At 51.1% G+C, this 27,686-nt stretch overlaps 1 protein-coding gene across 4 annotated transcripts; it reads left to right on the forward strand.

Moving 5' to 3' along the window:
- The first annotated feature begins 1,772 nt into the window (after window positions 1-1,772).
- On the forward strand, window positions 1,773-27,613 carry PKM (pyruvate kinase M1/2). 4 transcript variants are annotated; one of them, XM_011225590.3, is made up of 11 exons: window positions 1,773-1,929; window positions 12,160-12,326; window positions 12,878-12,969; window positions 17,389-17,520; window positions 17,943-18,129; window positions 18,713-18,983; window positions 20,452-20,602; window positions 20,830-20,982; window positions 23,510-23,676; window positions 26,035-26,216; window positions 26,884-27,613. In XM_011225590.3, exons 2-11 carry the CDS (start codon window positions 12,173-12,175, stop codon window positions 26,988-26,990), a joined length of 1,596 nt encoding a protein of 531 aa, XP_011223892.1. In that variant the 5' UTR covers window positions 1,773-1,929; window positions 12,160-12,172; the 3' UTR covers window positions 26,991-27,613. The 4 variants fall into 4 exon arrangements, with proteins under 4 accessions (XP_011223892.1, XP_002919748.1, XP_019655733.1 ...); XM_002919702.4 differs by lacking the exon at window positions 23,510-23,676 and adding an exon at window positions 24,076-24,242 and having other exon boundaries at window positions 1,774-1,929; XM_019800174.2 differs by lacking the exon at window positions 1,773-1,929 and adding an exon at window positions 3,023-3,044.
- Window positions 27,614-27,686: the final 73 nt, after the last annotated feature.

Raw genomic sequence — 27,686 nt, forward strand, 5'->3', positions numbered from 1 at the left:
GATTCAGGATGACCAAGAGAAGGCAAACAGTTACTTGAATTTAGAAGAATGTTCTGGCACTAGTCAAGAGGACCATCCTCCACAAGGTCAATTCCCAAAAGAGGGGAATCCTGCTGGGCACCATGCAGTACTCATTCACATACATCATCTGATCAACCCCATCCTATGAAGCAGGAATTGTCTTCAATGTACTTTTAAGGAACTGGTCATAGAGCTAGTGAGTAGAATTGGAACTAAGATGGAATCCAAACTTTCTTGTATATTATGCCACTTTTCAGCAGAACAATGACAATCACCTTAAACTTCGTGACAGATTTTCACTATGCATCTAAATGTGAGCGAGCAAGGATACACTGGATTAGTCTCTGCCAGAGTTTCATGGACAGCATTTTTTTTATGACTCTCCAGTTTAATACATGTGCATTTCAATCTTGGGAATATATCTAGACTTAGAATGTAAATGCAGCATGGTCCAGCACTGGCCAGATCACTGATACCCGCACACCCTGGTGTGGTCCACCACTGTTTTTAGTTCATCTTTAGCTCAGGGCCTACCAACTTCCTATCTGCAACTAAGGGAAACCAGAAAGCTTCCAGAAGAAATTGAAGGATTCTAATGCAAACGGAAACTTACTTTTAGGCTGTCACTTTCTGGTCCCATCTTATCTGAACTAACAGGAAAGCAGAATGAAAGACCTGTGATTCAGCGGCAAGGCAGATGTCCGCCTAGCAGGTCACACCCATTGGTCTCATTTTCCAGGAAAAGGAAGGACCCTAAGAGAATAGTCTTAACGATTTTTAATGAGGCAACATTGTTCTCAAAACTTGGCTTAATGAAGGCAAGAGTTAACAGCTGCTTCATTGATAACTGCTGTCATCACTGATTGTTGACCAATCACTAGGAATCCAAAAATACTTTGGAGAAAAATGTAAGAAAAGCTCTAACAATATTGATTTAAATACATAAGGTTGAAAACAAAAGTGCTGATTCCTACAGATTATCGGTTGTAACGTTCTGACATATATTTCCTGATGGTCAGTTCTGCACTAATGTTAATACCTTGTATTCGCTTTCTACTCTCAGGCACGCTCTGCAGGATTCCAGCCCCAACTAAGTATTCACCTGGCCCCAACTTGTCCTTCCTTGTTCTAGCCCTAAGAACAAAAGGACCTCGCGCTCCCGCTCCATGCACACTCCGCCTTCTCTAGTTGTCCCCTCGCTCCAGTGTTAGAGCCCTTCCGAAGGCGACCTCCAACCATCCCACGAGTCTCCATCTCTCCTCACCTTCTGATCCCAACTCGGGCTCCCCTAACTTCTTGTGCGACTCAGTTTTCGGGGTGTGTGCCAGGGAGGGCACCCGGAGGGATGGGGAGTCGCGGGACGGGGTTGGGGGAATGTTGCTGGAGATCCATAAATCTGGGCACTGCCCGGTTAGGTCAGGACAGCTGGGGCAGCCTGGGCCGAGGGTCAAGAGAAGAACCCTCGTCCAGCACTCCCAAGTTGGCAGGAACAGGTGGTGGGCCCGGCGCCCGGGGGTCTGGGGGGGAGGTCTCTGGAGCTCCCGGGGCGGGCCTTGCCGCCTCGCCACTTCCCCATTGGTCGGCTCGCAGCGTCAAAGCTGCGAGTTTTATGTAACGTGTCCTTCCGCCGCGGAATATAGTCCTCCCCTAAAGGGCAACCTGACGGCGCGTTCCGCAGCGCGGCACTTCCTCCTGAAGGTGACTGCGCTCAGCGGGAACGCGGAGGGGCGGGGCCCGGCGAGCCGGGAGCCAGGATTGGGTGCGGGGCGGGGCGGCGGAGGGATTGCGGCGGCCGCAGCCGGGATAACCTTGGGGCTTAAGCGGCCGACTCTCGCACTACAGCGACGCGTCGCGAGGGTCCGGACTCTTCTGCAGTAGCAGTGCAGCTCGTGCGGGACCGCGCCGGAGGTGAGCGGGGCAGAAGCCGGGCCATCCGTCCCCACCTGGGCGCACTGCGTCCAGCCAGTGCGGAGTCCCGGCCGCCTGCGCCTTCAGGGCTCCCACACCCGGGCCGGCGCAGGCTCTCGGGCATCTTGCACCCCGTTGGGGTCGGGAGAGAGGAGAAAGGCAGGTCGCGCCTAGGGCCTGCTCTTCAGGGCCCCCAGACCCCCAGCTCCTGTTCTTCCAAAGCCGGCCCTCTCCTACCGCAGTGCTTACACCCACTGTGGTCCCATCCTCGTCTCCTCGATCTGCTTCCATTCCATCATCGCCTTTCTTCCAGTATTCCCGCCTCATCGGGTTCCTTCCTCTCCCTTCCTCCCTCCACCCCCCGCTCCTCTGTTCGCCTCCTCTCGTGGCCCCTTAATACTATACCATTCCCCCTCCCCGTCTTCAACCTGGCCGTGCCCCCCTCATTCTGATGTTTTCTTTGTAACCTCTCCTCGAAACCCGTTCCCCAGCTCCCTTCCCCCGTGCCGCCTCCATTCAGCCTCGTGTGCTCTTCCCGCGTCATTGTCCCCCCTCATGCCTACCCCTTCCCCCATTCATGCTCTGGTTCCGCCCCTCCCCCCTCCATTCTAGTCACGTCCGCTCCTCCGCATCCCTCTCCTCCGCTCTCTGATTCGTTCTGCCCGGGCCCTCGCCCCTCCCCTCCGTCCTGGTCACGTCCGCGTGCACCCCCCCCCCGCCTCCCGGGTTTCTGCAGCGTGTGGGTCCTGGAGCCCCGGGCCCGCGTTCCGGGCTTACCGTCTGAACCGCAGTGGCCTGGGGATGGGCAGGGCCTGCTCCCGTGCGGCCGGGGGATGCAGCCGCGGCCCGGGGCGCAGTTGGAAGATTACGTAACCCTCGGCCTTCCCGCTGCGTGGGGAGGAAAAGGTGGTTGCCCCTGTGGCGCATTCCCGCTTGAGGCCGCCCCGGATTCGCTGCGCTGGCCCCAAGGGGGTCGCGGGGCTCCCTCCCGCCGCGGCGGGGCTGCACGTAGCGGCCCGCGACCCGACCCGCCCCTCCGGAGGACCAGCGCAGCCTCGACTCTGCTTCACCTCGCTGAACGTAGGCTCCCGGATCGCAGAGCACGGAGTTCTCGGGTGGGTGGGTTGGTTCAGGTTAAAGGCAGAGTAGAAATACGTCCAGAGCTGGGCACCACATACCGCGTCCACTCAATAAAATCTGTTTTGGGGAGGGGGGATGGCTAGAAAGGTCACAGCCTGCAACACTCACAGTGTGATTAGGGAACTAGCATAAAAGTTACCAGTGGTAAGTGCTGCGAGGAAGGGACCGCTTCCTGTTGGGTGAGGGATGTGGGGGTGGGGGTGGTGGAGAAAGGCCACACAAGGTGGCATCACACACTGGGTTTGAAGCAGAAAAGTACCTTCCAATGTGAAGGTTGTTTAGAAGTCCAGTCATGGAAAGGCGTTCCTTGGCTTTTTTTATCCTTGTTCTTCAAACCCAGGACATTGATTCTCTTCTGCACACGTGAGTCTGATAGTTAAGGTCCAGGAATGATGGACAAAAGCTTTGGGAATTTAACAGGCTTTTAGAATCCTGTTTGACTCATTAACATACAGGAATGATGAAGGGAATTCAGCGCCAGGACCTCCGTTTCCCACGTGTGAACTGGGAGTAACGTTTTCCTCTGGATTGTTGAAAGGTTTGGTTGCTGTGCACATACCTACAGGTATATGTGTGAATACTCCGCGCACTGCCTAATCTCTAGTGAGATGTCCAGAAGAAATGGCTCCAGATGTATTCTTTGGTCACTGAGCACAATTACTTAAACTGTAATGGAGCGAGGGCTCACTTCTCCTTGCCATCCCCAAACACATACTCAGAGTTAATCTTGGGATTAACTCTTTAGTCAGGGTTTCTAAATACCACACATCTCCTGGAAACCAATCCCCTAAGGGATCCTGGTACAGTGTTTACAAAGTAACTAATAATGTTACCTTGCAGCTCTCCACTTGCTACAGGGGCTCTTTGGTCTCCGAGGATCGGATGGGATTGGGACCTGTAGACAAAGGAAGGCAAGGAGGGGCTGAATTCCGACAGTTGGTTGTTGGTCTGTAAGAGTAGAAACAAACTTGCAACCCCCAAACTGAAGTCTGCCCATGCTATCCCCACCTGCTCCAGGTGGAGTTCTAGAATTTGCTAAGCCAGGTGGTATAAGTGTGAGGTTAGGATTGGAGGCAGGGACAGTAGCCTCCTGTTGGCAGGATAGGGGGTGTGGCTACCCCCTGGGCTACAGAGGGTATCCTAGTCAGGACTCCCTCTCTGTGGCATTATTAGCAAATAATTTACTCTTGTTGCCTGAAGATGCTGTTGGGAAATTCAGTGGGGCTGTCCTGAGGGGAAGGGTATGTAACCCATCACCAGGTCTGTGGGGGGATGGGGAGGCCTCTGGGGGGAAGATGACTCAACCTTTGAACTTTTCTGCTTTTGAGAGAATTCTCTTCATCGGGTGAGTGGGAAACTGCATTGTGGTCTTCACAGTTTTTATAAAAAGTCCCTTCTTTCCATTCAGTGAGTCAAACAGCAAAGCATGCATTTTCCCCAAATTAAAAATGGTTTCAATTAAGTGAAAAATGGTTGTCCAGGTGCCCCAGCTCTCTCTACTGCCCTAAGAGCTTAGGCACAGTGTGGCAGAACCCTGTGCCCAGGTAATGTAGTCTGTGCACCTACATTCCTGAAGCTTATTCGGGGGACATGGCAGCCCTTTGTGGGAGGGGGGGCTGTCGTGATCATGAATAACGATGACTGAAAGAATGTCTTTGAACTCATTTCTGAGTTACTGGACTTGAGTCAAAATAACTGGACATTAGCCTCGTCCTGTCTTAGTATAGCCACTCTCATCTTAAGCACTGAGTTAGGAGTAAATAATTTTAGTGTTGAATTCATAGTTTAACAAAAAGCATTATTGGGTCTCTACTGATTTGCCAGTGACTTGGCAAATTTGGTAGCTGGGGCTCCTAACAGAGCTAGCACCTTGTTGGCACAGAAGCGGCATTGCTTCTGTGCCTTGAATGTTGTGACATGAATTGGGGGGGGCACCACAGGAAAAGCCATTTTATTTCTTAAAGCTGTGTGTTTCTTAATGGTGAGGCAATGGAAGAAATGAGGAAATGGCTTATGAGCTAGAAAGTACAAAAAACACAGCTCTTGCATTAGCAACTCACACTACCCTGGTTCAAATTTACTTTGCTTCAGCTTGTATGCAGGCATGTCAGGATGTGTTATTTTCACCAAGAGCTAAGAGTGAGCTGAAGGTAGGGGAGAATGACTCATTTGACATTTTATTTCTGAATCATTCCAAACATCCACAGTCAAATCTCAGTTAGTTGGCACACCACAAGGATGAGTTGCCCGTGTGAGCAGAGTTCTCTTGCAACCTTGTCGAGGATGTTTGGAGATACAGAACTGATTTACTTGGTAAGAGGTCTTAGAGGAGGGGTGCCTGGCCGGCATGCAACTCTAGATCGGAGTCTTGAGTTTGAGCCCCACAGAGATTATTTAGAGAAAAATATTTAAAAAGTCCTCTAGGACCGTGAGTCATCATTTTAAACCTCTATTCTGAAATAGCTAGGAATAGAGCTAAGGAAGATTGTTCCTAATACTAGCACACTTTCTGAGAACTTGGATTTTTCACGAGAGCCAGGCTGACTAGATAAATGAACGGTCTGATTGTTTGGGGCTTTGTTAAAGAAGCTGTTTCGGGGAAGGTGAGCCGGGTGTGGAGTGGATGGGGTGTGCAACATCTGGTGGGCCTTTTGGCCTCCGGCTATGACTGCTCAGCTCTGGAGGGGAGGTTGGCAGGGCCACCAAGTGGTGTGGCGCCCCGCCCCTGCAGTGGTTTGTGCTGGTCTGCACGTAGGAGGGCGAGCCTGGCTGCAGTACCTCTCCCGGCCTCTGAGACTTACCTCCCCCACTTCTGTCCGTAGGCAAAGCTTCTGGGGAGCTCTAAGCCTCTCTTCCTGACGCCAGCAAGCTAAGTTTGGAAAGTTAGGCAGGGGCCCTGGTGGGGGAGATGTCAAGACCAGCTATGATAATGCGAGCTTAGCTGATACAGTCCGAAAAATTCTCTGGAAAGGAGCGCATGCCTTCCAAGCCTTTGAAATCAACCTACAGCTTGTATTTATTGAACTTTAGACAACTGGTGTCTTCCCTGTTTCCAGCGATGAGTGCAAAAGAATTACCCAGTCAGTGAGTCAGTTGGTCATGGTAGAGGAGAAAGCCATGGGCATTTTGGAGGAGCCCTGGGAGTTTTGATTTAGTTAGAGGTAGGGAAGTAGAGACTTTTGATATCCAGTATCCCTCTTTTGTTCTTACGTTAGAAAGCAGATGAATAAATACCGTCTATCAGGAGGGTGAACATTTTAAAGCTCTGACAATATTGAATGTTGGCAGAGGTGTGAGAGGGCCAGAACTCACGTTCCTGGTTGGTTGTAAATGGATATATTTAGAGAGCAATTTGGTGATATTTAGTAAAATAGAAAATTAACATGCCCTGGTGACTCAGGAATTCCATTTCTGGATATATGTAGAAGCTCACACTTGCACAAGGAGCCGCGTACTAGGAGAGTTGTTACTGCATTGATTCCTAGGGGAAGGATTGATTTAATGAGGGGAGGACGGCCAACCGGTAAGGGAACACATAAATGACTGACCTAGTCGTGCAGTGAATCAGTGTAGCAGTTCATATGCATTAACTAGGTCTACATACCCACTGAATACATCTTAAATGTGCTGAAAAAAGCAAGATGTTTATTAGGGCATTTTAGAAAAACAATATTGTAGGGGTCAGTATAGATAGAGATGCACTTACATGGATAAGAAGGTTACAAAATTCCTGACAGTGGTTGGGTGTCAAAGTTAGGGACGGGCTGTGAAAGGGTTGGAGCGGCCTGGGGATGGAGGGCAAATAAACTACAAAATTGTAACTTTTTTTTTTTTTTAAGTCTAAAGGAATTCTGGCTAAATGTTAGTGGTCAGTTCTGGGTAGTAGAAATACAGATGTTAATATTTCTTTTCTTCTTTAGTTCAAAGTAGAACAAAATAGAAGCAGACCTGTGAAGGTCACTGTAGGAAGACCAGTCATATGAACTAGGTCAGTGTTCTTGGAGAGCTGGCACGGCCCTTCCTCCTTCCATCCCCCCTTCCTCTCCCTCCAGCTATGATGCAGGGCAGCTCATCCTATAAATGCTGGGCTAGAATGCCTCACTTTGCAGAGGCCGTCACCGATCCTGGTTGTACCTGACTTTGACGGGCCCTACACTAGAGTCCCCAGTCCCTTGGGGCTTCCAGAGTATGAATATCATGCCCTAAAACACTGCTTCATTATGTTAAGCCTGGTAAGGAGGCCTCATAACACAGGACGGCAAAAGCTTCCTCCAAACTTCCTCCTCCAGGCTGAAACCAGTTCTCTGCTCTGAGCATCTGTGGTCAAGCAAGGACATCTGAAGGTTCTCTGACTGACTTGGGACTTCCTACCCTGGAGCTGAGTGGTCCTGGGTGGGCCCATTTTGTATCTGCTTTTGTGCCCTAGTCACACTCTAGTTTAAAATAGGACCTGAGGTTCCTACTTATAAAGTTGAAGTCCCTTAGGTTTAATAAATGAAAGCAAGGGAGTTTTACTTGACCCTGCAAGTGGGCTCATTTTGTTTTATGTAACCAGGTAAGCTAGACTTTGCTGTCTGTTAACGAGGCTGCTGAGGGGAGAAGGGACTTCAGCGAAAAATTGCTTCTCCTCTATACCCTGTTCCATATGCAAATGCACGATATTACTCTAACTATAAATCAGGACAAACAGCCGTTCAGTGCAGACCTTACTGGGCTCTGTGGGTGGCCCAGCACCCATTTCGATCTTCTCGTCATAGATTAGGGCCAGTCCTGGGAATTCTGTCGCTCCATCATCTCGGAACTCTCTAGAGAACAGGGTGGCCCGAACACCTGGTCTGTTCTGAAGATTAGGGAATTGAAAGGCCTTCCTCATGCTGGCTTGGAGCCTTGGAGGTGTGGGTAGTACTTTGACGACAGAGCAGGGAACACAGTTGTGGGTGCTGGGTGCCATTATGATTGGGTTGCTGTGTGTGGTGAGGTCGGCATCAGAGCAGACTTGGTGCAGAGAGCCCTGGCCGGTTAAACACTGGCTTGTGCACATACAGGCTCACGGGCCAGGCTGGTTTACTAGGGCAGAATGATTTGGGCCTTTGTGAAAGAATTGGTGGAGTGAAGCGTGAATCTTTCTCGGCACAACTTGCCAACAGTACTGGCTCTAAGAAGTGGCATGTTGTATTTTTTTTATATGATCCCTCCCCCTGTGCTTTCTGGAGCGTGGCCAAAGAATTGTGTCTGGCACAGAGGAAGCTATCATTCTAGAGACCCAGGAGCTCCTTAAGATGAGAATGGAAAGGTGGGAACAGGGACACGTGGAGCTGAGGTGTGACTGTGCCTACCCCATTCCCTCGGCCTGCCCTAAGGCCTCTCATGGTGTCTCGTTTCTCACAGAGGAGAAATGGCTCTGAGGAAGATTCTACTGCAGGGGCTCAGGCTCAAGAATAAGGTTCCCGTACCCGGGCCCAGCATTGGCCACCATCGGTGGATACACCGGGCTTCCACTGCTGGCTGGAGGTTGGCTCTGCATGTCTGTGCCTCCCGTGGAGGGGGATGCAGTAGTCAGACTAGCACCGGCTGGGCTGCATGCCCTGGCAGGCCGCAGTCCCAGACGGCCAGAACAAGGGACCCGCCCTGAGAAACCACAGCTTGGGCTGCTGCCCTGGGGCCAGGGCAGAGTCCCAGGGTGTTTTAGGAAGAACTGGAGTTAGTTGGTTGGCAGGACGGGCGCGGCTGGTGCTCAGGAGGAAGAGGCTTCTGGAAGACCTGGGAGACAGGCAGCAAGAGCGCTGACCTTTCAGCAAGGGAGGTTCCCGGGCACAGCCGGAATAAGGAGACCACTTGGTGACCTGGGGATGAGACCTGGGTTCTCTGGTTTGGTAGAGGTCTTTAAGGGCCTGTTGAGATCTCGTAGGAGTCTGGACAAGCAAGCTTTTTTATTTTTATTTTCATTTTTTTGATTGCTGGTGTGGAAATCCACTCAAATGCCAAATAAATTTTCATTTCATTTTTGCAGTTCATAGGCTGGGTAAGCAAAAAATCAGAGCTTGTAAAATCTCAGATTTCATTTGAGATGGTAAAATAGGGTTATTGTTTGAGTGCAGTGTAATTATATGTGCTAATGGCATCTCCTGGCCTTGGGGGCCGCCCTTCTGTACTAGAACATCCTTGTCATAAAGATTTGCTGTGAAGCTTGAGGACGGACTAAACAGGAAAAGAACTTTGCTGGATTTGGGTGTGTAACTAACAGGTTTTTGGCACAGACTTGTCTTGTGGACTATATTAACTTCTGTTTTTTTTCTTTGAGGTTCTGAATGGATGAAGGTTGGCCTTCTTAAGCCAGCGGAACAGTCTGGCAACGCATGTGTGGTCTAGGGCCTCAGATGCGTTATCTCACCTCTGCCACATATAAGCAGAGTGTTTCTGAAGCACATAGAGCAGTGGTTGATTAATGAAACTGGCAGCTTCACCTTTGTTTTAATTCCAACACTTTTACCAGGAAACTTAAGATAAATCATTTTCGGAAGAGGTACATTTGTGATTTTTCTTAATACAAAAGTATTTCGTATCAGTAAATTTATTAGTAAAGGGAAGAACAAATTTCGCTGTAATCCTACCACCCAGATGACGTGCTGTTACTTTTTGCATAGATACACTTCCAGTCTTTATTTATGTTTAATTTAGTATCCCTTCTCTCTCAAAAACTGGGAGCAACCAGGTTCATAAATAGTATAGTCAAAATGTTAGTAAACCACAGACTTAAAGAGAACTTAGGGGGAAGACAATCTGGGTATTTGGGAGGAGATAAGCGTTGTAGAGCAGCCAATAAGAACTTACCTGCAAATTTTCCGTGACCAGTTTCTTGGTATTTTCTTGGGAGGTATCTGTGTTTCTCTCTAACTTAGCCGAATCTCCAGGAGCAGCTACCACCTGGTTACCTGGTTATTAAGGTAATTTTTCCATTACCCCAAAGAACTTCAGTTACACTCAGCTTCTACCTTGATCCTTGTACAGCTCTGCAGAGCAAACCTTACTCAGCTCCGAGCGGTCTTTGCAAGTGGGGCCAAGGAGCCACCCTGAGCCAAAAAAAGAGCATTATGTCACCGGAAGCCCAGGTCCTGAGAACACAAGGTATGACCCAATAACCTGTGGCCCCAGCCAGGTCTTTGCAAGGAAACCCTCATGTCTAGGTCTAGAGAAGAGGCAACTGATAATTGTTTTGTTTTGTTTTGTTGTTTTTTGTTCTTCTGTTTTTATTTTTTGGCAGCTTATGATTTTTAAGAAGATAGGGGTTAGTTACTCCAACCCATTCATTCAGATCTTAACTTTCTTTATGATAACAGTCCTCAGACTGGGCGATGACTCCAGTTGGAGGCCACAGGAAGGCCTTTGTGTTCCAATTGGCGGGGCGTGCCCCCGGTGCCATCTCTTCAGTCATGTTCCCTTAACAACCAGACTTACCCAAGTCCCGCCATGTGCTTCGAAGGCACGCGAGCCCTGACTGCCCGTGAGTGCTGCTAAAGGGACCCTGGCCGCCGAGGCAGTCCCTCCAGGAATTCATAAGTTCTTCAGATTTGGGGAAGGGGAGAAGGGAGGTATAACTTTGATTTTGACCAAGAGGCATTAAGATACACGGAAAGGTAATTCAACAAACACTGGAATACTTCCAAGTCTGTGTGCTAACAGATATGAAAAACCAACTAGGTCATGGAAGAGAAGACCTCCAAACGTTGTCATTTTGGTGCCTGGTGAATTAGGGAGTTAGGAAACGCACAGTGCACTTGCCATGTGGAAGTTAGCCAGTATCTTATGTCCCCATTTTTAAAGTTTTAGCCTCAGTAGCTGACCAAAGGTTTTCCCACAGCGGGTCACAGGGCTTCTTGGGCTTTCAGTGAGAATTCTTGAGGGTAGCAGAGACGGGTTGAGATGCTTGCTCCACCCGAGCTACCCGGAGAGGGCACAAAATCAGGACAGAGGAGGAGAAAGAGTAAGAGTGATGTATGTGGGGTACGTTGATTTAGGGCCCTGAGATTGAGGAGGAGCTGGGACAGGGCTGAAGAGGGGCTTGTTCGGGAGCCTGGGCTGAAGCCTTTGGGCTTGAGGGTTTTAGGAGTAGCCTTTGGTGGAGAACTTGAGGGAAGGGTGGTTTTGTGCTGAGGAGTGTGACATCCTTACCAGATGGTTGTTCAGACATTGCCTGGAGGCTTCTTAGGTCTTTGTTTGTAACCGGCTGAATGAGTTTAGTTGTCAAGTCAGTGAAGAAAGCAAAGGTCGGGACCAGTTGTCAGGATTGTGACCTGGCCTGGTTAATTACCTGAAACGGATAGTCTTTGCGGTGTACTTGTCAGAAAGGGAATTCGGATGGTGTATCAGAAAATAGAAAATCAGTTGGGAAAAGGACTTGGCAAGCCATCTTGATTTCCTTGTGTTGTAACCATCCTGGGAAAGTACCAGACCAGTGTCATTGGGGTTCTCTCTCGTTTCATGCAAATTGCTTTGCCCGTCCTAAAGTCCTGCTGACCAAAAGTCGTTGTAGTTTGTAGTTGACTTTACAACCAGGAAGATCACTTGGAGTTTGGGTGGGGATTGTTAAAAACCAATGTGGATGCCCCGTTTATAGCTTTGAGATAGTTTGTCATACAAAGACGTATGTTTGCCAAGGTACTAAACTAGGAGTCAGTTCTTTGTACCACTGTGTATCACTGGGAGATTGGTTACAACTTTCTTTGGAGGCCGCTCCTTCGGTGTCTGTGAAATGTTACTTGTAGGATTAACAGGAAGACTGTCAAGGTAGATAGTAGCCCATTGGAAGGGAGGTCTGCTTCCAGTGGATACTTGGGAAGTACACTCATTGGGTACAAAGTTTTAAATTGTTCTCTGAGGTCCTTTCTGCTTGCTCAACGGTCACGTGAACCCTCTGCCCGAGTTGAGGAGTGCCCACATGGCCAGAGTGTGGCGGGGCTCCCCGTGGCTTATGCACAAAGTGTGCTTATTGAGTTAATGTGTAAGCAGGAAACAGCCTCCTGTGCCGAGGGGTATATTAACCACCTGGGCTTCTCAGACTGATCACTCTCTCTCCAACTCCCCTGGATCCAGGACCTCAGCAGCCATGTCGAAGCCCCACAGTGATGTCGGCACTGCCTTCATCCAGACCCAGCAGCTGCACGCGGCCATGGCCGACACGTTCTTGGAACACATGTGCCGTCTGGACATTGACTCGCCACCCATCACGGCCCGGAACACTGGCATCATCTGTACCATCGGTGAGTGGTCGTGCCTCCCATAGGACCGTGATCTTTTCTCTCCTTGAAGAGACAAAATAAACGTCGCAAACCTGGGTGCTGAGTGAGTTGCTACACGGGTTCTTGTGGGGACTCAAGTCCTCAGAAGTTGCCATAAGGAATTTGCATGCTTTGTGTTTGCTGCTAACGGCAGATTTTAGACTGTGTCTTCCTTAGCATATCTTTTAGGAGCCTCTCAGAAATCTAGGGAAGATCTTTTTGACATGCTCTGAGATTCTGTGGCTGGAAAGCCAGTGAGGCTTCGGGGAGAGCAGAGGGCTGGCCAAGTCTTACTTAGGCTTTCCTCCTTAGATGGCAGCCTGTAGCATTTGAAGGGAGTAGAAAAAGTGTGCCCTTAAATCAAGATAGTGGGCAAACACATTAACAGCCATCTGTATGCTTTTTAAAGAACCTTGAACGAATTGTAGGAGGAAAATTTAGTGAAAAAGAATATCAGGGGTTCTTCAAACTTGAAAGTGTTATTCCTCCTTTGAATAATTAACACTTTGGCTTTAAAACTTTTTTTTCACTAGGCCCAGCTTCCCGATCGGTAGAGATGCTGAAGGAGATGATTAAGTCTGGAATGAATGTGGCTCGTCTGAACTTCTCTCATGGAACCCACGAGGTGAGCCTCAGCTGGGCAGGTTTGGCCACTGGGGCAGCGTGCAGGAAATCGGGTGTCAGTTAACTGTTCATTTAGCCACAGTGGGTCAGGCAAGAAAGAATCTGGGGTTTACAGCCAATGCAGAGATCATCTTCACTGGCCTGTCCCTGCTGCCCTTCCCCCATCCCAGCTGGTCGAGGCTCCTTACGCAGAGATGACCTATTTGGTTATTGGCCATGGTTTTCCCACACACCTGCACTGACAAAAGTGTGGAAGGCTTGGGACGCCTGGCTGGCTCTGGCAGTGGAGCGTGCAACTCTCGATCTCAGGGTTGGGAATTTGGGCCCAAGTTCGGTGTAGAGATGGGTGGGAAAATAAATAAACTTTAGAAAGTGTGGAAGGGTCTACTGGAAAACCCTGTAAGCCATTAGGTATCATGGCCACAGTGCTTGACACCTCCTACCCCTGGGTCTCTGTCACAGGTCCTATTCCAGAGATGAACCAAAAGTCACCCTGCAGATTGATTTCTGGCCTATTCTAGATAGAAGATAACTGTGCAGGTCCAGGAGAGGAGTTTATGCCATTGCAAGTTGGGTGCTGAGTCTAACGCACCGACACACTCCGGCATGTAAGACCCGCTCCATCAACATTGTGTACCTGGCCTATCTCTTCCTAGGGGTTCTGGTCCGTTAAAGTCAGCACGTGTCCCCAGCAGCCCGGCTGGAGTGTGTCTGTGCTAAGGCTGTGTAGGACCTGACTTGCCCTGTGGACGGAGGCCTTACCCGGGGACCAGGTGGCGACTCCTGGCACATGCTCCATCCCTGCTCCTGTCCCCAAACTCATTTTGAGGGAGGAGTGGAGGTCCCCTGAGGGCCAGTTCCTTTTAAAACCATCTGGCCCCATCGTAAGCTGTGGGATTTCATACGGGCATTGATACAGAAGAAATGGATGAGCCAGACTTGCCCCTCTCTTGACTCCTGATACTTCCTGTTCAGAATAAGGAAAATGCTACCCTGTAAGGACAGGTGGTGAGGGGTTGCCCTCTGGCATTTGGAAACTGGTGTTAAGTTTAAACTAAAAATAAAGCCTCAGGAAGTACAGTCCAAGAAGTGAATTTCTCCTTCTGGAAATGTGAGACTCTCCATTGTGGGTTCCCTAGTCTGTGTTTCATAAACAGCCTATGGCCTGGCAGGCGGCCGGCCTCCAAATGTCATGGGGGCCTGACCAGGCTCAGAGGAACTATGCTCAGCCGGCAGCTTAAGACAGCCTGTGATGACATTCTATAATTTTCCAAAGTCGGGGTCCTTGGTGGGAGTCTCCAGGAATTCTTGCAAGTGTTAGACCAAAGAGAGAGCTGAAGAGACCAGTGGGGATTGGTTCACCGTTGATCCCTATTGCTGGACCGTGCTAGGGTCTCCTGTGTGCAGCAGAAGCAGCAGAAATAGATTTTAAGAAGTTGACCTTTAACGAGGCTGGATGGCCTCTTCCATCCAATCCAGTAAATTAACACCGCCACAGCTCCAAAATGGCAAGGCTGTGGGGTGTCTTCTGCACCTGCCAGAGGGGGGCTGACCCAGGGATTTGGGTGTTTTTAAACTACAAGAGTCATTTGAAGATAATCTCCGCTTTAATTCTTATTCCCAGATTAGAATTGGGATTTAAAAAAAAAAAACGACAATAATCACACCCCCAAGGCCCTCCCATGGGTTTGAGGTTTTTGACCAGGATAAGGTTGTCTTTGGTGTCAGGAGTTTGGAAACTCATCTCAAATTGTTCTAATACTATATCATGTTTATAACAGTTTGCATGTCAGGGCTCTTCATAGGCACTNCCATAACGCCGGGATCACGCCCTGAGCCGAAGGCAGACGCTCAACCGCTGTGCCACCCAGGCGCCCCTTCATAGGCACTTTTGACTAGTGGCTGCATCCTATTTTCCCAGCTTTTGACAATTTTTAAATATTCTTCCAAACAGAGCATTGGAATAGTTTTCTCTCCCTGACTCTGACAGAGAGACATCTACTCTCTGCATCTGATCTTTTCTGCCAGCTTTGCCCGCCCCGGTGTCCCTAGCCCCATTTGGCAGTTCACATGCACAGGAGGTGTTCTTACTGAACATGTGATCCCAGAGATATTGACTTTGAAACAACCTGAATTTAGAACCTTCCACAAGGACAGTATTGATTGATGGAATTCTTTACCACTTGGTAGCATCCAACAAAACCACAGCCATAGTGGGAGACTGCAGTACCCCTCCCAGAAATGTATAGAGGATTTGAATAATGTAAGACCTAATAATCTCATTGGTATGTATACAATAGATTATTTATGTCCTCCAAGAACAAAAACCCATGTTTATTTAAAATGCTTATAATTATAACATTTATTAGGTCATGAAAAACCCTCAAATTCCATAAAATGGAAATTATAGAGACCATATTCTCAGACATATTTTTTTAATGGAAATTTTACATTTAACAGTAATCAAGAAAACTTACAGGGACGTGGGTACCCAGGTGGTCAGTCGGTTAAGCATCTGACTCTTGATTTTGGCTCAGGTCATGATCTCAGGGTTGTGATGAGTGTGGAGCCTGCTTAGGATTCTCTGTCTGTCTCTCTGTCTGTCCCTCCCCCCGCCCCAAAAAGAGAAAAAGAAGAAAAAACTTAGAGACTTAAATGTATTTATTAGAAAGCAAAAGACTTAATGAAAGTAAATGAAATAAGTACTCAAATACTAAGAAGCAGAAATCTAAAAGGGATGAAAGAAAAGCATTGATTTAAAAGCATAACTTAATGAAATAGAAAATAAATTTGACAAACCAAAAAACCCCTGTAAAACCGAAACTTCCGGAAAGCCTGGTCAAGAATGAGGATGCACAAAAAAAAAAAGACCACGGAAAGGGAATTTTTCCTACGCATTAGCAGAGAATTTGAAAATCATAAAAAGACTTCTTTAATTTCTGGAAGTTGAGATGAAGTTGACTATCTTCCAAGAAAATGTAATGTCCAAGAAGTAGAAAGTATAAATAGATTAACAGCCTGAAGAAATTGAAAAGGTAACTATAGGCTCTAGCTCCGTTCAGACCACCAGGCCTAGAGGACTTGGATGCCTTGCTTCTGTCTCCCCTTGAAGGAGCAGTTACAGCCTTTGTCCTGCTGTTCCAGAGCCTAGAGAAGTACAGAAGTCTTCCCAGTATGTACCTTGAAGCCAACACACCCTGATAGTGAGATGAGACAAGGACAGTACCCCAGTCAGGTTAGCACGTAGGCCCAGTCTCACTTAGAAAGAAGAAGACAGAAAAGGTAAAATTCAACAGTCCACATCCGGCTGTCCACTAAAAAATTTCCTGCGCCATGACCACGTAAATTTTATTTTCTTTGACACCTCACATCGGCTCTGAGGAAAAGCCATTTGACAACATGAAACACCCATTCCTTCAAAAAAAAAAAAATATCTCTGTATTCTGTACTGTTTTTGTTGCGAGCCAGCAATAGAAAGAGATGTTCATAACTCAGAGTATGGACCTCTGCCCCCAGAAAACAAGCCAGCGGTCCTTATTAGAGACTGTAATTAGAAGCTGAAGATTCTTAGATCCAAGCTTTGGGCAGCACCGTCCTTGGAGATTAGCCTCTGGTTCCAGCTCCCCTCCAGCTGCCTTGCGGCTGCCGTTCTCCTGGACAGGCTGAAGGACAAGGCCTGCAAAAGTGCTGACCAAGGTGCCTCTGATCAGCAGTGTCCTGTTGGTTACACTAAGAATGCTTGACATCTTGGCTTTGAGTCCCTTTTTTAGTCAGACAGTAGTGGCAACTGGGAAAAGAGCGAGGGTGTAGGAGAGAGATGGAAGTCAGGGCAGTTGGTTCGGAGAGAGGCACATTTTCACGTTTCCCCGGGCCATTCCAGAACGTGATTGTGAAAACCAGGTCTGCGGAACCTTAGCAAAGGCTTGTTTAGCTTGGGCCATTGTAAGCTTAAGTAAATAACTCCAGAGTTTGAATTGTCGTTGGGATCAATAGAGGGAAAGCTCAGAATTGCCAAATCTATCAGAATCTGACACCGGTTGCCAGACCGGTATGACCCACACCCAAGGGCAAGGTCTTTTACTCCAGTTACCTGCTGATTTGCCAAGGGCGTGTGATGGGTCCCAGGGAACATAAGGGAGACAAGCTTCTTCTACGTTGAGACGTGTTTATGCCATCCCTGTAGTGGGTTTTGCTGGCAGTATTCGAAAGTTTCTGGAGTGAGCGAGTGCTGTGGAGGAGGTGGGCAGAAGCCGAGCAGTTAGAAATGAGCAGGGAGAGGGTGCTCAGTGAGTGGCTGGCCCTGACGCCACACGCAGAAGGTGGAGTAGAACATCACAGGCCTTCCTGAGGGCTCGCCTCAGCTCTGGCACTGGACCCTTGTGTGGGAGCACCCCTGTCATCTTCCTTCCTTTCCCCCCAGTACCACGCAGAGACCATCAAGAACGTGCGCACAGCCACGGAAAGCTTTGCTTCCGATCCCATTCTCTACCGGCCGGTTGCCGTGGCCCTGGACACCAAAGGACCTGAGATCCGCACGGGGCTCATCAAGGGCGTGAGTATCACAGGGAGCCGCGAGAGGGAAGGCGCAGGAGGGAGCGGGCTCCAGAGAGCCACCCTCCGCAGTCCATGCCCCTCAGAGGCCACGTTCCTTAGAGTTCAGATCTAGACGCGAGAGTTGTGTTCATCATTGTAAAGAAAGGTTGCTTTGGTGTACTTGGCTAAGACACGATACAGAGAGGAGCTCTTTACTCTAAAAACCTATTCCCAGTCTCTCTTTGTTGCTTTTCCCCTTACCATTTACATAGCGTGACTAAAACATGGTAGGTTTTCCTTGGGTGACAAGAAGAGGTAAGTTCGAGAACACGATCCTTGATTCCCAAAGCCAGAAGCTTTATTACTTCTGGCGGAGATGAGAGCATTTTTCCCTGGGGGGAGAGCTGCTCTTTGGACTCCGGCCTATTCTCTGGTCCGTAGAGCGGCACTGCGGAGGTAGAGCTGAAGAAAGGGGCCACGCTCAAGATCACTCTGGACAACGCCTACATGGAGAAATGCGACGAGAACATCCTGTGGCTGGACTACAAGAACATCTGCAAGGTGGTGGATGTGGGCAGCAAGATCTACGTGGACGATGGGCTTATTTCTCTGCAGGTGAAGCAGAAAGGTAGGTACAGGAGGTGGCGTCTCAGTCTCTAGAACCATCTCTAAATTTCCCTTGACCCGAGGACAATGGGAAGTTTGTTGGGCTGCCAGCGAGATGAAGTCTGTGTATTCTCAGGAATTCCTTTTATGATTCCTTCTCCTTTCAAGCAGACTTCAGTCCAGCTTAATCGCACACTCGGGGAGCATATGGGAAGATTTCTTTTTTTTTGTAATCCATCCTCACTGTTTCTGCCTTTCTCCTTTCTTTCCTCCACCCCTCAATGTGACCCGTGCAGGAATACCTGGGGATGATAGCTGATATTTAAGCATCAGGCGCTACACTAAGCATTTTACGTGGTAACTTGTTTAAATCTTAAAAACAACCTCTTGAGCAGGTGTTATCCCGATTTGACGGGTGGGGAAACAGGCACAGACGGGTTAGTCGACTTGCCCAAGATGATACAGTTAGTGAGTTGGGATCTGAATTCCCGACATACAGCTCCAGTGCCCACAATGTGCCGCGTTCCAGTTCACTCTACAGGGGAGCCTGCTTCCTGTTGGGCATTGTGCCCTCATTGCTCCCCCGCACCCCCAATTTCGCACAGGTGCTGACTTTCTGGTGACGGAGGTGGAGAACGGTGGCTCCTTGGGGAGCAAGAAGGGCGTCAACCTCCCTGGGGCTGCTGTGGACTTGCCTGCTGTGTCGGAAAAGGACATCCAGGATCTGAAATTCGGGGTGGAGCAGGATGTAGACATGGTGTTCGCATCTTTCATCCGCAAGGCATCGGATGTCCATGAAGTCCGGAGGGTCCTAGGAGAGAAAGGGAAGAACATCAAGATAATCAGCAAAATTGAGAATCATGAGGGAGTTCGGAGGTCAGTGCCCCTCTCTGTCCCTGGCCTTGCTTTCCAAAAAGCAGACCGTATCCCGTGAATACCCAGTTCCCAAACCCGGCGACCTGCCCATCCAAATGCAGACTCCCTGAGGCCAGACCCATTGAGTCCAAATATCTAAAGAAGGGGAGTGGAAGGCATTGGTATTTTTATTTATTTATTCATTTACTTAGATTTTTTTGTTTTAAAGTTTAAGTAATCTCTACACCCAACGTGGGGCTCAAACCCACGACCCTGAGGCCAAGAGTCACATGTTCTTCTGACTGAGCCAGCCAGGGGCCCCAAGGCATTGGTATTTAAAAAAAAAAAGTATCTTCCCAGGTGATCAGTGGTGACTGACATTGTTCCATAGGCCCAGGGACCAGTGTTGGAGTGGACTGGGTCATTGCTCACAGTATCAGGGGCCATCATGCTGTCCTTCCTGATCAAAGAAGAGTAAAGGGACATTTCCCCCCCATCCCTCACCTCCACCACCATTTTTCCCAGTGGAAGGAAGGAAGATGGCAGGCTCTAGGAAGGGGCTCTGTTTTGGCCCCTCACCTGGGAGATAGGTGGAAGTTCCTGGTGTTCTTGTCTTCACATAGAAAGCAGCTGGCCTGATGACTGGGCTAGCTGTGGCATGTGGTCAGCTGCCTGGAGGAAAGCACGTGCCTCCTCCCGTGTGCATGGGCCCAGCTCCACTCTACCACGTCCCCAGTATCCCCAGGTAGAGCCAATGAGTACGGCCAGCTTGGTGCCATCTGTTCCTCTTCGGCTCCCTACTAGGAACCCGTCAGCACGGCTAAAATCCTAGACCTACTTGTATGGATTAGGCGTGTACTTGGGGAGGGCAGGAGGAGTGGCCCTACCCAGTGTTTGACCTTGCCATTCTTAGCTCTGTGTAGATGTCCTTTGTACCACGCAGTATGGAGTCCTTCTGCCGTCCGATAAGCCATGGGTGCTTGCTGACCTTGGCCTCAGGCCAGGCAAAGCCACACATCCTCTTGCCTTCGGCAGGTGGGAGGGGGCCTCCACCTCAAGGGTCCTTGGCTGGAAGGCCATGGACATCTGTGTCAGGAGCAGTCAGCAGCTGGCCTTGTGTTCTCTTTCTGCCTCGGAAGTGCTGGCCGGAGTGCAGATGGTAGAGAGATGCCTTAAGAGGGGCCTCGTGAGATGCAGGTGGAAAGGAAACAAACCCACGGGGCTTCTGAAGAAACCTTGTCCTCTCCCCGGCCCCTTCAGTGAAGTCCCCATCCTAGTGCTAAAGAAGGTCAGCAAGCAGAACCCGTGAGCCCGCCTTGGGAGACGAAAGTAGCTGACCCCATCACCTCTGCACACCCAGGAGGAGGTCATGGTCGGCTGTCCTGGTGAAGGGCTGCTAGGTCAGAGAATGCAGCAGGACTTCCTCTGCATCGCTGCACTTGCGGCCTTATTGCATAGATCCCCTCTCTCTGCCTACCCGCTCTGGCAGGTTTGATGAGATCCTGGAAGCCAGCGATGGCATCATGGTGGCTCGTGGTGATCTAGGCATTGAGATTCCTGCAGAGAAGGTCTTCCTGGCTCAGAAGATGATGATCGGGCGGTGCAACCGAGCCGGGAAGCCTGTCATCTGTGCTACGCAGGCATGTGCCTCTCCCCCACATTGACACGCTTGCCGGGGGTGGGGGGCTGGTCTCTTCCCAGGATCCTGCCTCCTGCCTCTCAAACATGCGAGCACCCTGCCTTCCCCTCACGCACACACACAAAGCCATGCTCTGTGCACAGACACACTGTCCAGGCAGTCAGTGTGTAGTCCTTCTTCTCTGAAGACCGCCCCGGCCACATCTCGCTATGCTCTGTCCCCTCCCAGATGCTGGAGAGCATGATCAAGAAGCCCCGTCCCACCCGGGCTGAGGGCAGCGATGTGGCCAATGCGGTCCTGGATGGAGCCGACTGCATCATGCTGTCTGGAGAGACAGCCAAAGGGGATTACCCGCTGGAGGCCGTTCGCATGCAGCACCTGGTAAGTTCTCGGGCCTCGCCGTGCCTGCGGGCTCGGGCTGGGGTGGAGGCCAGCTCCGGTGCAGAGCAACACCTTTCAGGCTTCTGCGCCCACAACCTTCTGTGATCCTGAGTCACAACAGGAGTGAGGAGGTGTGTGCTGGGGGAGAGGGGTGTCTTGGTTCTTTTCTCTTCTGCCTTCCCTGCCCACACTCCCTCTCCTGTTTCCTCCTGTTCTGGAGGCATCCTCCTTCATCCGCCATAACACAGTTCACTTCTGGCTTCAAGGCTGGGAAGCTGTCCCTGGCTCAAGTCCTGAGACTTGTACCTCTCCTCTGGACAGCCCAGAGGACCCGAGTTCCTCTGCCCTGTTCGGGAAGGGCCGTGGGCTCCTTCCAGCCAACCTGTTTGGCTTCCGTTTGGTCTCCACCTGTCCCACATCAGGTGCCTCCCCCGGGGAGCCCCGGGCCTGCACCGGAGGCTGCTGCGTGCGCTGAGGTGACTGAGCTGGCTTTGCATGGCGCCAGCAGCGGGGCCTGCTTTGCGGAGCTGCTGTGCTCGCCTCAGGCTGAAAGGTGGGGTGTAGTGACTGGCAGCCAGTCCACAAGTCGAGACAGGTGGAAAGAGACAGCCTGCTGGGCCTGGCATGAGAGCATCCGCAAGGGTCCTGGAGGCGGCCCTTCTCTCTCCCCCAGGCCGCTAGCTCTTCAAGGCTTTTCAGCTTGGTCACGTCCCACTGCCTGGCTCCTTCTCAGTTCCTCGGCCCTGTCTGGTCCTGCTCTAGACTCACTGAAGAGTGAACCCAGGGTTCAGTTCCAGGGCTCCTGGGAGACAGAGTGCTGCAAATTCCCTTTCTACAGCAGTCCAGTGTCAGTGCTTATAACGTGCATGAGCTCAGCAAACTCACCTCGGATCCTGAAGTGGTTCTTCTTTGACCTTCAAGCAAAGGATCCCCATGCCCTTTGTGTGACGCCCCCTCCCTTGCACTCCCCCAAATGTGAACACCCCCCCACACAAAGATCTCTTACTTTCCTCCTCCTACTCTGTGTGTCCAGTTACTAGGCTGTATAGATTGATGTAATCTTCGTATCCTCTGCGTGATAGATGTCACCCCAACTTACAGAGGAGGATTATGTGATGGTAAAGCCTCAGTTTGAACCCAGGTCTGCTGGCTCCGGAACCGGTGTTCCTCTGTAACAAAGTGCTTTGTCTAGTGGGAGATCAGGCCAGGTCTCCATCAGGGGCCTGTACTGGGCTCAGAGACTGAGAATCCCACTCTGGCCTCTGAACTCCAGTTGTCTGTCCATACCCCAGCCTTTCCTCTGCACAGACAGACAGCTTAGAGAGAACCACGGGGCTCTGATGGCCCTGCTCAGAAGATAAGTGATGGGCCCTGGGCTAGGCGGTGCAGGCCTCTCCTTTCCACGCCTCCAGTTAACACTGGCCGAGAGCTTCTCTTAACCCTTCACTGCTTTCTCTTGTGTCTAAGTGAGGCAATTAACCACCCCCAACTAAGGGCTAGGCAGTCCCAGGTATGGTTCTGTTTCCTGTTCATGTCTCCTGTCCTTTGGACTGCATGCCCTCCCTTCTTAGAGAAAGAAAACCTTTAACCTAGTAAATCCTGCCACGTACCTCCTTCTGTTGTCAAGTTAATGAGATGTTCTTCCTGATTCTCCCCGCACCCCTCATTCTCTAAGAAGCTGGTGATTGCATTTCAGTCTCCTGAAGCTTACGTTTTCTTTCTAAGCCGTGATGTTATCTGAGCAGGTGGTCTGTGAATAACTAAATGGCTTTCTCATGACTGATAATCCTTACGTTTTAATCAAATGTCCTGTTAAACTCACCTGTGTGCTCCCACAGGCATCTGTCCCTTCACATGGCTGTTCGTGTGCCCTTCACAAATCTGCCATTTTCCCCACCTTTGTGCTTGGACCACGGTTAAGCTGCGTGGCTTTGGCTTCGTCTGACCCCAGCTTTCCGGCGTGGCTCAGCGCATTCGCACGGCATTCGCACGGCAGCCCATCGGGAAGGCTCGTAGCAGCCCCGTGCCTGAAGCCAAGCAGGTGTTCCGCATGTGCCTGGAAGCCAGGCGCCAAGCCCTGCAATAACCAGACAGCCATGTGAGGAGGGAGGGCCTGTTCTTCCTGTGAGCTGTGTCATGAGGCAGCATGGTCAGGTCCTGCCAGGGAATGGCGTGGGCCCAGCCTGGGCATGTTTCTGCACTGAGGTGCTAGAGCTTGCCACCATGTTGTCTCCCTGTACCCCTACCCCCGATCAAAAAATCCTTCAGAATGGAAGATCCAATTTTCCCTCTGTGGGAGGGGAAACAGCAGCAGTCGATGCTGGAATTAATTGTCCACCCATCCCTGAGCCTTGGGCTTTCATCACGCTGCCTCTTCGCATCTGCATGAAGGACAGATGTAGCCAATTAACCTAAGGTTACCTTCCTCTGATTAATTCCCCATTCTGTCTTTCCGTGTGTTGTCTCTCTCGTTTTTTCCCTCCTCCTTCCCTCTTCCTCGCCTCTCCTCCCCCTCTAAACCTTACAGATAGCTCGTGAGGCTGAGGCAGCCATGTTCCATCGCAAGCTGTTTGAAGAACTTGTACGAGGCTCAAGCCACTCCACAGACCTCATGGAAGCCATGGCCATGGGCAGCGTGGAGGCTTCTTATAAGTGTTTAGCAGCAGCTTTGATAGTTCTGACGGAGTCTGGCAGGTAGGGCCCCAAGGGCAGGTAACGCCATAGGATAACCAGCCTCTTGGCCAGCGGATCTGAAAGACAGCTAGGGCCCAGCCCTGCAGCTGGGGCCTGGGCTCCAATCCTCTTCTCATCTGCAGGAAGGCAGCCAGGGAGGTCAGGGCAGGGCAGGACCAAAAGGGCCTTCGGCTCTGTAGGCAGTGGATGTCACAGGGCGCTGGTGAAGGACTCCTTCCTGTGAGTCTTGATCCTGCTCAGCTTAGCACCTCTGGTGCTTGGCCTCCTCTTGGCCTCACATCCAGGGACACGTTCCTCGCCAGCTGTCTGTGCGACCCTTCCCCTCCCTAACCTGTGCGACGCAGCTCTGACGAAGCTCTGTCCCCCTCTCGTCCCTCTGGACGGATGTCGCTCCCCTAGATTGCCCGTGAGGCAGAGGCCGCCATCTACCACTTGCAATTATTTGAGGAACTCCGCCGCCTGGCGCCCATTACCAGCGACCCCACAGAAGCCGCCGCCGTGGGCGCCGTGGAGGCCTCCTTCAAGTGCTGCAGTGGGGCCATAATCGTCCTCACCAAGTCTGGCAGGTAGGAGGTGGCAGTGGCTCCAGGGGACGCCCTGCTCCGGGGCACCTTCCTTGGGCGTCCTGAGAGCAGTGCAGTGAACAGGGTTCAGCTGGCACTGAGCCCAGGTAAGACCCCTCTGCCTGCCACCTGGGCCCGAAGGACTCCATCCAGGCAGCACTCACCGGTGCTGCCGGAGCATTTGCTTCCGAAGCGAGTTGACATCCTCAAGATAAACTAGAGACTTAATTACAGAACTACAGATAGACTGACGACAAGTGCTTATTTGGTTATTTACAAGCTAGTCTTTTAAAAAAGTAAAAGGTGGCCAGTTCATTCCAGCTACTATGTGCTCTTTAAAAGTTCTGTCTGGAAAATTAGTGCTGTTCACCGACCTGCTGTTTGGTTGGCGCACCTGTCCCTGTCTGTCTTTGAGCCCCAAAGGCAAGTGGGTTCAGGACCACGAAAGGTCACCGTGTGTTGTATCACTGGCACTCTGGTGCCGTGCAGCCAAGCTGAGGCCTGTGCTTGGCCTTGGACTCGGGATCTCTTCCTAGTCCGGCCATGGAGTTAGCCTCTGTCACTGCCCCCATCTGGGAGTGTCCTCCTCATCCTTGCCCCCAGGGCCATGAGGGAGGGATTCCTGGAAAGGAAGGGTAGAGGGGGTCAGGCCGGCATCGCAGTGCACGGAGGAGCGGCGGGTGGGGCTGCCTGTAGAACCAGGGCATGAGACCTGTGCAGATTCCCTCAGCAGAGGGCTCGGATAAACAGCTCCAGCCATCAGGGTTGACCTTTGTAGAAAGGTCCAGCCTTTGCTCTTTGGCTATTTTTAGTTCTAGTCTTCTGGGATTTCACTCTCACAAGTCCCGACTTCAGCATTTGCTTCTCTCTGAGAGCCTTGTATGGGGGCCAGGCCTTTAGCAGGGCATCGCTGCTGTGCCGTGGCTTAAGTTTCGCTGACACCTGTCGAGTGTCCTTAGAGCCTGCCTTCCAAGGCCCTGGGCCTCCTGCAAGCAAGCCCCTCCCCAACTCCGGAGACACATCTACATCCATAAGGGTACAGTGTCTGTGTCTAAGGAAGCATCTGGCACTGGGGCTCCAAGGGGCCCCCTACCCTCCAGAGAAGCCTTCACAGGCAGAGCCTCCCACACTGACCTTCCCATCTCCTGGTCTTGCCTCCTGGCTAACATCCAGATTTCTAAGCCTTGCTTAGATACTCAGGTTTGGGTCTAGAGCTCAGTTGCTGGGACTGCTTCAGGGACGTGGGGGCCATGTGGGCTGGGTAGAGGGCACAGCAGGAGAGAAGGCTTGCGTTGTAGATTCCCAGGGGGGCTGGTGGGCTCCGCTCCTGTTCTTTGCAGATGTCAAGAGTCAGGTGCTGTTCACATGCTGCTTGGCTTGTAGCTGTTGCTGGCAGCAAGAGCAGTGGGTGCTGGTGAGGTTGGGCAGGGCTGTATCTGTGCCAGGATGGAAAAGTTCAGAGGAGGGGCTTCTGCCAACTACGGGCCATGTCGGGTGAATGGGTGAGACTGACCATGCTGGGCCAGTATGATCGTGGGGCCCTGGGCTGTGGGGAGGGGAGGAAGGCAAGTGGGTAGCATGGCATAGGAAGAAGAGTCATATTCTGTTCCTTGGAAGGTAGAGGACAAGGGGCTGCCCCGGCATTGGGAGCACATGCTAAAGTGGCCAGAGTCTCGTGCTGGCAGAGTGTGTTGGCTTAGAGGGTGAGCTGGTGCGGAAGGCCCTGCAGGGCTTCCTGGGAGGCTCTGGAACACTGTGTAATGGTCTCTTCTGCCCATCCATCATCCCGTCTCAGGTCTGCTCACCAGGTGGCTAGATACCGCCCCCGTGCCCCCATCATTGCTGTGACCCGGAATCACCAGACTGCTCGCCAGGCCCATCTGTACCGCGGCATCTTCCCTGTGGTGTGTAAGGACCCAGTGCAGGAGGCCTGGGCTGAGGACGTGGACCTCCGGGTGAACTTGGCCATGAATGTTGGTGCGTGGCTGGGAGCAAGGGCTAGAGCCTGGGGGTGGGGGGGGTGGGGAGGGTGCTTGAGCACTGGTCTCCCTAGGATCCTCTAGAAAGAGGAACAGGCTGACCTTATGCTGTGCAGGACCCCTAGCTGTCCTCCCTGGGAATGTTCTCTGAATCATCCTTCCCATTCCCTGAAGTTCTGGCCTAAGCTTCCCACTTCCTCTCCTCTCTTGTCTTCCAGTCTGGGGCCCAAAGCAAAGGTTCCTGGATAGTCAGGGATGTCCGTTTTTGGGCATCTGCTCATTACTGAGGGTTTAAAAAAAAAAAAAAAAAAGCCGCAGCTTCTACACTGTGGGGTGTCATACACACACATTATGTACTTATGGCCTTTGTCCCTGATAAAAGTAGGATGTCAGTGGATGAGAGGAAGCACTCCACCCTCTAGAGTGTAAAATGATGTCCAAAGGTCCCTGGCAATTCTACCACTGGATTGATAAGGAAGTATCAGGGCTTTGCCTGGGCTGGGAGGCGTGCGCCACCTCGTGGTGTAAGGAAGTAATGGCCCGTCAGTCCTGCTTGCTGCCCCCCGGCTGCTGGGCAGTCAGCTAGGTGCATACTTGCCTGGCTTGGTATAAAATAAAATAAATAATAAAATAAAAATTCACCAACCTTTCTTCTCTTCCTTCAGGCAAGGCCCGAGGCTTTTTCAAGAAGGGCGATGTGGTCATTGTGCTGACTGGGTGGCGCCCTGGATCCGGCTTCACCAACACCATGCGTGTCGTGCCTGTGCCGTGATGGGCCCCAGAGCCCCTCCTCCAGCCCCTGTCCCATCCCCTTCCCCCAACCCATCCATTAGGCCAGCAATGCTTGTAGTACTCACTTGGGGGCTGTCATGTGGCACTGGTGGGCTGGGATGCCAGGGAAGATTAATGCCTCTGTAAAACATGACTGTTTTTTAGGACCCTGTTCAGGTGAATTGACCCAGAGCTGGGTTGCTCATCGTGTAACCTCAGCCAAGCAAGGGACGAAGGAAGCGTGCAGGACTGGAAGCCCCAGAGCTTAACCCAGAGGGCAACAGCTCCTGCTTCCCTCCTTTGCGTATTCCACTCGGTTTCTATAGACGACGGATACCCAGAGAACTCCCAAACCTGGCCTGGGGTCAAGAGACCGCCAGCAAGAGTAGCAGCATAGGGCAGTGGTTCCAGTTCAAGGAGACTGGCTCAGGCCCTTACTTGCTTCTCCACCCCCCTCAGTCTCCCCCCACCTTCACCTTGTTGTGCGTTGTGCACTTTTGTTCCTACACTCAGATGTCGCTGCAGGCAAACACTCCACCCTCCATTTTCCCCACTACTGCAGCCGCCTCCAGGCCTGTTGCTATAGAGCCTACCTGTGTGTCGATAAACAGCTGAAGCACCCGTTTCCTCTCTTTTCTGATGGCTTTTCTGATGGGGTTGGGGGGGTGAACCCTACCCTCTGAGTAGGGTGAAAATG

Source organism: Ailuropoda melanoleuca, chromosome 5 (genome assembly GCF_002007445.2).
Source record: "Ailuropoda melanoleuca isolate Jingjing chromosome 5, ASM200744v2, whole genome shotgun sequence".
Classification (NCBI taxonomy): Eukaryota; Metazoa; Chordata; class Mammalia; order Carnivora; family Ursidae; genus Ailuropoda; species Ailuropoda melanoleuca.